The sequence below is a fragment of the Neoarius graeffei genome, chromosome 17, assembly GCF_027579695.1.
Source record: "Neoarius graeffei isolate fNeoGra1 chromosome 17, fNeoGra1.pri, whole genome shotgun sequence".
Classification (NCBI taxonomy): Eukaryota; Metazoa; Chordata; class Actinopteri; order Siluriformes; family Ariidae; genus Neoarius; species Neoarius graeffei.
In genome coordinates this window covers 57734428-57747427 of record NC_083585.1, presented here as the reverse complement: position 1 = coordinate 57747427, position 13000 = coordinate 57734428, and the positions used below count along the sequence as shown (strand labels likewise).

Below are 13000 nucleotides of genomic sequence, written 5' to 3'. Positions count from 1 at the left end.
CGAAGCGGAAGAAAGCCAAAGACTGTCCGGGACAGAAGATGATTACTTCTTTGTTTTTTCATTGTTGACGAACAATTTGTTACAATTTCGCTCTCAGATAGCCTCAGAATGTCCCATTGTAGCCTCAATTTTTCAAAGGCTTCGCACGGCGGAGGGGGGGGCGGACAACCGGCACTATCTCCCCCCCCGCTTCGTTCCCTCACCATGGTGAGCGCCCTCATACTAGATTTTTCTAGAAAAAACCGTCATATAATTGGTAACGTGAACAAAAAAATCGGATTTCACAACAAATCGGATATGGGTCGTTTCAGGTTGCAGTCTGAACGTAGTGTAATTTATCAAGGCTGAACTTCATGGTTTGTTCACTTTAACTGAATGCTAAGTGTGACCTCGTTCATTTTATGCAAATGAGGTACGAAACGGTCCTCCTACATTACATGAATGGCATTTAGCAGACGTTCTTATCTTATCCAGAGTGACACACGACGTACCCAGAGCAGCCTGGGGAGCAGTAGCGGGTTAGATACCTTGCTCAAGCGCACTTCAGCCATTCCTGCTGGTCCAGGGAATCAAACCGGTGACCTTTTGGTCCCAAAGCTTCCTCTTTAACCTTTAAATCCATGGCTTCCGCCATGTTCTTCCGACATCTCCATGCCTGCACTTTGGTGACGTTGGAGTTCTGGGTTACGAGAGCTCAAGGGTGTGAACGTGAGGATTTTGGACTTCGTAACATTTCTGGATGTTGACTGCTGTGTCCGGGGCGTCGCTTTGTGAAATGTCTCGCCATTCAGCGATTGGCGAAAGCATTCGATTATGGCGGCATGATGAGAACGAGACGTTATCCCAAAACGCAATCGTATAAAATGTGGGGTTTCTATAAAAGTGAAATTCACAGCAGCAACGGCGTGTATCGCGCAAGTGGGGATGAACGTATACAGCGCGACCCAGCGACAAATCCGACGCAAACGGACACATTTACGTAAATCGATTGCATCGTTCCTCATGCGCTACGTGAACTTCTTCACCAGCCTCGTAAACGCAACAAGTCTTGTCGGTACATCTGCCGTGTTTAATTCTGTTTGATTAACTGGAACGAGCCGCTACGGGAGAAATGAGACGTGTGGGTTAAACGTGCGAGGTCATACCGAGGCATGGACGTTCCGTTGAAGGTCATTTTGCGGAAAGCCTCCACGTACTGCGGCAGCTCCACGTAGGCTTCCAGCCAGTCCACCACCTCGTCCACCGTCCAGTTATACACTGGGGAGGAAACAAAAACAAGATTACTCCGGCGAAAAGAAGAAAAAAAAACACAAAACACATCAGGAGGAGCGCAGTGCAAGAAAATTGCTGTGTGGTCACTGACTGCGTAGAGAAACAAAAAAAAAAAAAGTGAAAAATAATTAACAGCTTAACATTAATGGATTGAATATTAAGCGCGGGGATAATCGTGACAGCTGAAATAATTAACGCAAGAATTACACCATCAAAAGTCTACTGGGAATGCCCGAGTGCGTCAGCGCTTCGAGGGGTGATGGCATGACACAGATACGTCAAAAAAGGCTCGTGTGTGAGCTCATTTTTATTCGTTCTGCACCTTCTAGGCTCATCTGTTCTGAAGAGCTGCATTGCGGGGTAAATGAGACGAGAGACGAAGAGAAAGAGAGCCTCGGAGCTTTAGGACGAAAGTACGAGTGCAGGAAACCTTATCGGGACTTCAATGAGCCGTTGAAGGCTGGATCGTGTCACCGCTTCTCTCCGAGTACTTCACTTTGTTTGCGCTCTTTATCTTCCAAATAAACACCTGATAAACACTTGCTGGGTGCTGTTCAGACTCACATCCTCTACACTATCAGCTGGAGAATTATTAACACCCTTTACAAACGTGAGCAAAAATAAATAAACGGGAATCAACTACATGAGAAGAATGCAAAATTAAAACAAGTGTCGCCAGGCAAAACTCACAGAATAAGAATTTCACTGTACTGTGTGGCACGGTCTCTCGTACGTATGACAAAGTTGAATTGAATTTTAAAAATTTAATAATAATAATAATAATAATAATATGAACGGGGTTTGATATCGTAAACAAAATTTAACCATCTTTAAAAAAAAAAATCAACAAATACATTCAGTGTTTCCCCAACCATTATACTGGTGTATATAACGGTACGCCCCCTCCCCCAACAGGACCCTGTACCCCTTCTGAAAGTCCCCCCACCCAACAGGCATGCAGGCACTAGGACCATGCGGAAAGAGCGCCTGCTCAAGAACAGTCAAGTCAAGTTTATTTGTATAGCGCTTTTAACAATAAACACATTGACGCAAAGCAGCTTTACAGAATTTGAACGACTTAAAACATGAGCTAATTTTATCCTGAATCTATCCCCAGTGAGCACGCCTGTGGCGACGGTGGCAAGGAAAAACTCCCTCAGACGAGAACAGGAGAGTCTGCAGGCACTAGGACCACGCGGAAAGAGCGCCTGCTCAAGAACAGGATCGTCTGCAGGCGCTAGGACCATGCAGAAACATACCCCGCTCAAGCTTCGCTCTCCTCTTGTGCGCTCAAAAATGATTCGATTCAAACAATTGGTTCGTAATGTGAGAACCGTCTAAGCAGCAAAAGACGGAGGACACGACTTGAAAAAAATTAATTAATTAAAAATACAAGTGTCGCCAGGCAAAACAAACCTCGCCTGGTAGCTCTCGATGAAGAATGTACTCTATGTTTACAATGTTTACTCTATGAGGCAGTAGCCACAAAAATGAAGCGTAATCCAAAAATGAATTAAAAAAAATAAATAAATAAAATAAAAATAAAAAAATCACAGAAGTAAAATATACCAAGTGTCTGTACTTTATATTATTCTACTCCTACCTCTTACAGTTTTCGAAACTGAAACCTCTGAACCGAGGCTGACATACACACGCTGTCGCCATGACCCGAACTCTTATTTCCCGGAAATGGCCCGGCGCTAGAGCTCAGTGGAACGCGCTTTCCCTCTGTAATAAGCATAAACATGTCTGAAAGCCATTTCTTTAGCCTAGTCCATTTATTTTGAACGGTGAACCGAATTGTATTCACTCACCGGCCATTTTAATCGGAACACGTGCATGTGTATGCGCAGTGCGCGACTGCTACACTCTTATAGTCTGGGCCCGCCCATCCTAAGTGTGACGCAACACAGGGGCCTGTTGCGAGCTTAGTCTGGCAAGGCAAGCTATCTCCAGCTCTTCCAAGCTCCCGAAAAATCGGGAGCCAACCAACTTTGAGCATCTCCAACGGCCCTGGGTAGAGGCGTGTTCAAGGCAGTGACGTAGTAGAACTGCGACCGGAAGCCATAGATTGTTTACAGAATCTATGCCGGAAGCGCTTCATTCACTAGAAACATTACGAACATGGAGCAGCGGCAAGCCTTTGACACAGCGGTAGATGCTGTATTGAAAGCATTCAACGGGAAGTTCTCATTGAAAACGGAGCAAAGAGCAGCCCTGGAGGTATTTATCTTCTTCCTGTTACTCAAGCAGTTTCCGTCGCGTCACATACGTCAGAGGAAAGAGTGATGTGATTGGTTTAAGCTTCGTCACAGCCTTTTCTGGCTTCGACCAGGAGAAAACTGAGGCATTTCAGGGAGGCGGGTCAACCACGCGCTTTGGGAAAAGGTTGGGCTTAATATCTTTGCCAGACCAAATGCTCGCAGAGCTTTGAAGTTGCGTTAGCCAGACTAACACTCTTACATCACGATGGCGTAGTGGCTAGCGCCTCTATATGAGGCAGGAGACACAACAAAAACGATTTTGACCTTTTTAGTGACCTTGACCAGATGACCCTCAAAATGTTGGCAGATCTATTTCAGACCAATGCCCATCTATCCTGAAAGTTTCATGAAGACTGATCCAGCCGTTTTCCCGTAATATCGTTAACAAAAAACAAACAAACAAACCTGACTGAAAGCAATGCCTCGCCCCGGTGGACTCCGCCCCGGGCGAGGTAACTATAGAGCACAGCTGCAATATTCTTGGAATGTTAAAAACAAATCAGCAACCTGTGATGCTGCGTGTGTTTATTTTTTTACAATATAAAAATATTTCAATGGCGGCACGGTGGTGTAGTGGTTAGCGCTGTCGCCTCACAGCAAGAAGGTCCGGGTTCGAGCCCCGTGGCTGGCGAGGGCCTTTCTGTGTGGAGTTTGCATGTTCTCCCCGTGTCCGCGTGGGTTTCCTCCGGGTGCTCCGGTTTCCCCCACAGTCCAAAGACATGCAGGTTAGGTTAACTGGTGACTCTAAATTGACCGTAGGTGTGAATGTGAGTGTGAATGGTTGTCTGTGTCTATGTGTCAGCCCTGTGATGACCTGGCGACTTGTCCAGGGTGTACCCCGCCTTTCGCCCGTAGTCAGCTGGGATAGGCTCCAGCTTGCCTGCGACCCTGTAGAACAGGATAAAGCGGCTACAGATAGTGAGATGAGATGAAAAATATTTCAGATATACGCTACCGTTCAAAAGTTTGGGGTCACCCAGACAATTTTGTGTTTTCCATGAAAAGTCACACTTTTATTTACCACCATAAGTTGTAAAATGAATAGAAAATATAGTCAAGACATTTTTCTGGCCATTTTGAGCATTTAATCGACCCCACAAATGTGATGCTCCAGAAACTCAATCTGCTCAAAGGAAGGTCAGTTTTATAGCTTCTCTAAAGAGCTCAACTGTTTTCAGCTGTGCTAACATGATTGTACAAGGGTTTTCTAATCATCCATTAGCCTTCTGAGGCAATGAGCAAACACATTGTACCATTAGAACACTGGAGTGAGAGTTGCTGGAAATGGGCCTCTATACACCTATGGAGATATTGCACCAAAAACCAGACATTTGCAGCTAGAATAGTCATTTACCACATTAGCAATGGAAAGAGTGGATTTCTGATTAGTTTAAAGTGATCTTCATTGAAAAGAACAGTGCTTTTCTTTCAAAAATAAGGACATTTCAAAGTGACCCCAAACTTTTGAACGGTAGTGTAATAGAAAAGTTGACAGGTAGCTTTTGCAAGTTATCACACGGACCCGAGTGTTTTACTGGGAAATCCACCACTCGGAGTTTTCATCCGGGACATGGAGAAGCAAAACCAGAACACAAATCTCGATATTCACTGGTGAGGAAATCGATGAGTGAGTTGTTTTGATGAATTTGGGGACTTCTTGTTTGTGAATGTGTCAATATAATAAAAAGAAAAAAAAAAAAATCACACACTGGCTTGAAGATATGAAGAAGTGTATCTTCTCATGTTGAAAAAGTTGTATTTTTCATACGAAATACATCACAGATCTGAGCGACATGGTGAAATACCGTGACTGAGGTCTTGAAAGTACTGAGCGAGGCCCTCTGGGCCGAGGTCAGTATTCAAGGCCGAGGTCACGGTATTTCACCATACGGACCGACCTTAAGCTGGTAAATAATATATATATATTTTTTTTCTTTACCAAATTCTAACAGAAAACGAGAGCGCCTGAAAGGGAAAACCGAGCCGAGCCGCCATTTTGAATCCTCATTCACGGCTGTAATGCAAATGGCTTCCTCCTCGGTATACAAGTGCACTTCCATGGCAGGAAAAAAACTACATTTTGCCACCTATGTCGTCCCCTATTTATACAGAATTGAGTCATTCAGGCTTCAGCCATGTTTTTGCTCGGCGTTAGCAACAGTTACAGGTTTTTAGCTTTCTCCTGAAATGTTTTCTTTTATTTCTTCTTCCTCAGGGTAGTAAAACTCGCTTTCGCTGTGAACACTGCCGTTATCGCTATCCATGCTGTAAAATTAATGCTATTCTCCTGAGAAATGCTGGCAAAAAATAAGATTTTTGATAATCTTATAAATAAATCTTAGAAAAAAAGATAAATGTTGACAAAAACGCGACTAGGTTTGTTGTTGTTGTGAACGAGCGAGTCGCCAGAGGTCCGTAACCGGGGTCCGTATCGTAGGATATGGACCCGCTCGCCAGCCAATCAGAGCACAGGATTTGGACCGCGAAAAAAATAATTAACAGTTATTCCCTGAAATCGAGTCGTACATGAGCTGATAGCTGACGAGGCATGTAGCAGAGTTGTCTATAAGCCATTATTCGATCCACATTGACTGGATTTTGAGAAATGGAGCATTTTTAATTTTAAATTTTTTTGCAAATTCAATAAATAAAAACTTTATACAAAACGTCCGACAAAATTTCCGCTTAGAATATAAACAAACCGGCGAAATGACAGGAACAATTTGTGAAAAATGATAAATTATTATTACTATTATTGGTTTAAAAAAAGTTCTTACCATCAAATACTTTTATTCCATATTTTGTTGCTTTTCATTTTTATTTTTTAGGGTTTTGTTTTCAAGTCGAGTTTTTATTTCGTCCTCGGTTGGTTCAGCAACACGCGCCGCCATTTTGTTTTTCTCGACTCACGGTACGAGCTGATATCCTAGTAGTAGAGTAGCCAATCAGAGCGCGCGATTGCTCATATCCAGTGAATGTGGAGAGAATAAATCCTGATATTTCTCTCCGATGACGTCACTCCTAGTGTTTTCCTGCTGACTAGATGTGCGTTATCAAAACGGTGAACCAGTTCAAAATTAAAAATATCTTTTGATTAACTTGCCTTTTTTTTCGGTGGATATGTCTCTATAATATAAAGAACATTACACCATGAAGCGGAAATCTATGAAAAGCTGATGATGCTTAAATGTTATTTGCTTTAAGAAATAAATTATGACTGAAAACACAAAAATTCTTGCAAAAAGAATTTCACACTTTTAGAGATTTAGTTGAAATTCAACATCAAATCAGCTGCTTCCTCTCCATCTGTAACTATTACCCCAAAAAAAAAAAAAGTACAGAAGCAAACGTCTATCTCACCCGGTCAATAATTAACACTCTGTATAAACACCATGGCTTCTGGCCAAGACGACGAATCCAGCGTACGAGTTCATGATGAAATATGCAAAATTATTCAAATGCACAGTGACCCCAAGTAGTGAAGGTAAAACAGGACAATGTCCTCCAAAGTAGAGTACGCACTCGTGACTCAGCACATCAGTACTAAACATTCTCACAGCAAAATTCATAATACTTCAGCTCCAAGAATAAACTCTGGAAGAAGTGCATTCAGACCAATCGTAATCATACAATTAAAAAACAAAAAAACACTGATCCGGTTACTTTCTCCAGTTCAGGCTGCTACAAACAGCCGCTTTAAAGGTGACACATGATACCCTTTCTCCACAAGCTGACACGGTTCCCTGAGGGCTGAATGAAATATCTGTCTGAGACGTTCTGGTTAAAATACCACCAGGATAAAAGCCCACAGCTCCTTCTCCCCGTCTAACAGCCCTGGTCAAAACGGCTGATTTGAGGAGCGGTCTGTTCCTTTAAATGATAATGAGATGCTGCTCACTCCACCCCCTTTCCCGCTGGCCAGAAACGTAGCACTTCCCTCATGAATATTCATTCGTAATTCAGGAGTAGAGATGCTCCGATGAGGGGGCGGGATCATTCTAATGAGCTCCTTGTGATCTCGAAAGTGGAGCCGAATCCGAACGGCTTGCTGAAGCTCGTGCTTTCTGAAGCCGGATCGTCCCAGTTCAGAGTTTTGAGTTGGTCGACACTCCAGACACAAATTTATGTCCACAGGGACTGAAAGAGTGAGTTTTTCATAAAACGTCCCCTGAATGGCATCACAACGTCACATTCAGCTCCATTCAACCAGCTCCAGACTTGTAGTTTTTACAACCGCCTTCTCCACACACACACACACACACACACTCGACCCATGTTTTTGTAAATTTTTATTTCAAGTAATCACGTATTTGGGCTGCGAACTCAACACATGCAGGTAACGTCACTGAACACAAATAAGGGCCATAAAATTACAACAAAACGAACCGTTGCATGTGGAGGAAGGTAAACCGATTTGGGATTAATTTCACTAACGGCATGAAAGAAAACTCACAGACTCAGAGCAAAGACAGAGGGAAAGAAAGACAAAGAAAGACAGAAGAAAAGAAAAAGACAAAGATGGAAGGAAAGAAAGAAGAAAAGAAAGAAGAAAAGAACGAAAGAAAGAAGAACAAAGAAAGAAAAAGAACGAAGAAAGAAAGAAGGAAAGAAAGAGACAGAAGGAAAAAGAAGAAAGAAAGAGAGATAGACAGAAAAGAAAGAAAGACAAAGAAGAGAAAGACAAACAGAAGGAAAAAGAAAAAGAACAAAGAAAGACACCGACAGAAGGAAGGAAGGAAGGAAGGAAGGAAGGAAAAACAAAGAAAGAAAGACATAAGGAAAAAAGAAAGAAAGAAAGAGACAGAAGGAAAAAGAAAAAGAACAAAGGAAGAAACAAGAAAGAAACAGACCGACAGAAGGAAAAAAGAAAAAAAAGACAAAGAAAATTGAAGGGAATAAAAAAAATTTCAATCAAAAATGTGAAAAAATAAAATTATGCAATTAAGGAAGACATCAAAGAAACAAACAACTGTTGATGTGAAATCAGAAAACAAAATGAAAAACAAAAAATAGAACCTAAAGGAAATAAAGTAAATCATGAAATGAAAAAAAATTTATTAAATCAAAAAGAAAATAAATGAATAACAATTATATAAAACGAAGTCAATGAAGACATGAACTGAAGTAAATTAAGAGAGGACATGAAATGAAGAAATGAAAAAAAAATGGACGGAAATGAAGGAGAGGAGAGCTGCGCACCTTTCGAGCTCTTCCACGCGTTCCACAGGTCCTCCACACTGATGAGCTGGTCATCACCATGAAAACTGTTGTGCTTGGCTTTGGGGTCGTGGTAGTTCAGGTCCTCCCTCAGGAACTGCAGGAGGAGAACCGAAAACCATTAGATCACAACACCTTCCTGAAAACTGTCTACGGTTTAGAATTATGGACGCATCCAAGCTCCGTGGCAGATATGATTCACATTAAACATCAGGTCAGTGTTGTAGTCGAGTCACTGAACCTCGAGTCTGCGTCCAGTCTCGAGTCCCCAGTGTTCAAGTCCAAGTCATTAAAAAAAAAAACCTTTAGAGTTGAGTCCGAGTCCAGGACTCGGCCCGCACCATGTGACGGTGTCTGTTTCAGCGCCATTAACACAAGTTTATTCCTGAACATGGCGTATGAACAGGTGAACGTGCTTCTCTTTATCAGGGAGTGTGCAGTATTCGGTCAGAGATGGTTGGGAGATGGATGTAAGCGCAGAAGGTGTGTTTATTAATGCAAGTGAAGACGGTAAACGATCTAGAATGGCAGGCAAAATCGTAAAACAGGTCGAGCGAGGCGCAAACAGGCTATCGTAGACTCGGCAGAATCAAAGACGAGAAACAGGAAATCAGGGATTCAGTATACAAGTGCACTTCCATGGCAGGGAAAAACACTACATTTTGTCACCGATGTAGTCCCCTATTTATACAAATAGGAGTCATTCAGGATTCAGCCATGTTTTTACTCGGTGTTTTTGCTTGACCCAAGTTCTACAGTAGGCTAGGCTAGGCCGTCTGCTTTTAATGGAAGTAGCCTAGCCTAGGACGTTATTTTCACGTTATTTCTTGATAAGGTGTTTTCACGTTATTACATGAAAATATCATGAAATAACGTGATAATTTCGTATCATGAAATTACGTGATATGTTATTACATGATAAATATATTGTAAAAACGTGTTAACTTTGTTAATATCTTTTCACGTAATTACTTGATTCTAAGCCAATTTTTTTTGAGTGTGGCAGCAATACGCTTCCGTAGATCATAACTCGAACTCTTGCGATATTTTTTTTTATTCGTTTAAAGATTTAAAAACACTTTTATTTTATTATGATGTGTGGTATAAAGGATTCTGTGCCAAAATACTATTTTGTAAGATGTTTACTTGTGTTAATTTTTTCGAACAAAAAAAAAAAAAGTAAAAAAAAAAAACCTTTTTCCTACCTACCGACCTTATTTTAGTATTTCATGTTACCTGAAACACACTTTTTTTTTTGGCCTCATCACTTCCCTTTCAACTGTTGTGTGGACTAACGAGGTTTTATCTGGACAGGATGTTGTGTAATGTAATACAGATGCCATATGGTCAATTTGAAGATCAAGATGGTGATTTTGAATTAAAGAACAGGCATGTACAATGGGCATTACATATTGGAATTTTTTTTTTTTAAATCAAAAACTATAAGTTCATCTCGGCCTAAATATTTGGGCAGACGCTCCCGCACTAGCCTAGTAAACTAGACCCACCCGCCTAGCGGCCAAAAATATTTTTGCCTAGCGAGTGGGTCTAGCCTCGCACCATGTCAACAAAACACCTCGGGCATCAAATCGTGCCCACCAATCACAACGCAAGGTTTTTGTTTGGATTCTTTGGGCGGGCTTTTGCAGGAGTGACGACAAGGCTGCGCGACGCTGGAGAAAGCGCAACAGGAAAGATGGCTACGGCTAGTGAACAGCGCGCGTTTGACTCCGCTTTGGAATCAGTTTTAGAAGAATTAGACTTGGAGTTTTGGTTGAAACATGAGCAGGAAGAGGCTCTCCGCTCATTCCTTTTCAAGAAGGACGTTTTCGCTGTTTTGCCGACCGGCTATGGCAAAAGTCTGATCTACCAGCTGGCTCCGCTCGTAGCCAAAAGGATGGGGCTAGTTTGTGCAGTACGAAGAATTAATAAACAGCTTTGAAACATTACTTTTTGATTGTTTCTTATTTTCCCGTTATTTTAAATTTAAGGGAAATTATTTCACCAAACACCACTAAATAAAAACTCTCAAAAACAGTTTAAGCAAACCCTTGAAAAACACTTGGAAAAAAAAAAAAAGTGTATGTGGTACAGACTCCAAACTTGTGGTCATTATCTCCAAACTTCTTAATATCTAGAACCTGTTTATTAATTAATACGCATTTTGAAAAATGATTTATTTCAAGGCCTCCCCCACTGCTTTCTGTCGCTCTGACTACGTCACAGTTGCGCTGATTGGTCAGAGCGTTGGCCTATACGCACAGAGACAGTTTGAAAGACAGCGGGTTGTTCCTCCCACCCCCTTCGGAAATGTCTACGGATCGAGGCCAGACTAAATATTCACATTTAGTCTGGCTTGCCAGGCTACTCCCGCGCGGCACATGCCAGCAATCCCCCCCCGTCCCCCTATCATACTTAAACTTTTATCAGAAATATAGATATGATACTATGATTCTCCCCAACATGCTACATTAGATAAGCTAACCCTATTTATAAAAGATACACACTTATATATGACATGTAATTGATATATATATTTTTGGGGGGCGCGCTCGCTCTCTGCCATGCCGATCCTGTAGGCCGCACTGACTCAACTGAAAACTCCGGTCCTCGAGAAAAGAGATAAAAGCCCGCCCACACTGAAAGCTGATTGGCTTATTTTGCTGAGTAACCCAATCAAGATGCTCTTTGTCTGGCATGTGCTACGTGAACAGGCACACAGGCAGTGTTGCCAGATTGGGTGGTTTTAAGTGCATTTTGGCGGGTTTTGAACATATTTTGGGCTGGAAAACATCAGCAGTATCTGGCAACACTGCACACAGTCTCCCTCGCGCACCCCCTCGCGCGCGCACATTCTAAAGGCCAATTTATGCTGACAACCCAGTCCTCGCAGACGGCGTCGCAGATAGCGTCTGCGTAGCCCCCACACCTTCGCAGACGCTCTGCGCGCACCTCCCAAAAATTGTGACCACCGCAGAAGCCTCGCAGACAGCGTCGCAGACAAGAGGGCTCTGATTGGTCCACTCTACATCCGCTGTACACGCACTTCCGCTTCCCTACTTTCCCCGGTCTGGTTTGTTTTCACGACCGCCATTTTTAAAAACACGAGCGAAGATGGAGCAGCACGAAGAGCGGTTGATCGAGGAAGTGAGGAAGTACGTACATCTATACGACTCCAGTTCTAGTCATTATAAGTAACCGGAGGATAAACACTCTACTAACCACACCCACCAACTACTCCTAGCGACTTCGCGCCCCCTTGCGCTGTGGCGGTGAATAACATCGCGCACGCCTATTACTCCCCGCTCAACGATAAATTACAACTGTCTGCGAAAAGCTATCTGCGAAAGCCTTGTCGCACGAGCATGCAGAGGCCTTAAGATGCGTGATGCAGACCTTAATGTTGCGCGCGCACGCTCTTGCTCGCTTCTATCAATATGCAGGAGACTCCCGGAACTTCCGGGAGACTTGGGATGTCTGCGTTATAGGGTGACCACGGATCGTTAATCATAAACCCCCCCCCCAAAAAAAAAATTTCTCAACGGATTTACATCGATCTCAAAAACGATCATTTTGGTCTGAAAAAGTCAGAGATCCGCCAATCGGCGGAAAATTCTCATCCCTGTTAAGCTTGAAGCTAAACTGCATTTAGCTTTCTGTTACTCTGAATATCATTTTTTTTCCCATGGCTGCCAGTTTGTGTGTTTTTTTTCATAATTCTCCCCCAGCTTGGTCTTGACCAGTTCCTGGTCACAAGCTAACCTTTACGGTACGTCTTAGTTTGGGATACTTTTTTCCCCTAATTTAGAGCTCGGAAGATGGCAGCGCGCTGAGTGGACGTATACTAGCTCGCTCCGCTACCCTGTCAACTAAATCCTTCTAAAACATCATATTTGCATGGATGCAAACGGTGCACCTTTTGGCAGATGCCGCCTTTTTCACGGTTGTCTGGGGGACTTGTGCGAATCGTGCAGATCTGATGATTTTTTTTTTTTTTTAGGGGGCGTTGGAGTGTCTAATTATAATTTCATCAAAGTAAATTCTGTATTAAAATTACTAAATAAGCAACTGCCATTACAGTCCATGAAACATAGGAAGTATAAGTATGAGAAGAAAACAGTAAATCAGAAAGCTGCGCACGTAAAGCCAATTGGCTGCACGCCATTATCTGCAGCTGGCTGCACTTCACGCGCAAGGATTTCCATCAGTCCAACGTAAGTTACGTAATTGGCTTTACGTGCACAGCT

General features: G+C 42.6%; 1 protein-coding gene across 1 annotated transcript in view; it reads right to left on the bottom strand.

Moving 5' to 3' along the window:
• The window catches only part of stim1a (stromal interaction molecule 1a), a 211054-nt gene that overhangs the window by 93249 nt on the left and 104805 nt on the right, over positions 1–13000 (bottom strand). Inside the window, 2 exon segments of the mRNA XM_060897769.1 lie at positions 1146–1257; positions 8736–8850. Coding sequence (XP_060753752.1) covers positions 1146–1257; positions 8736–8850 — 227 coding nt within the window.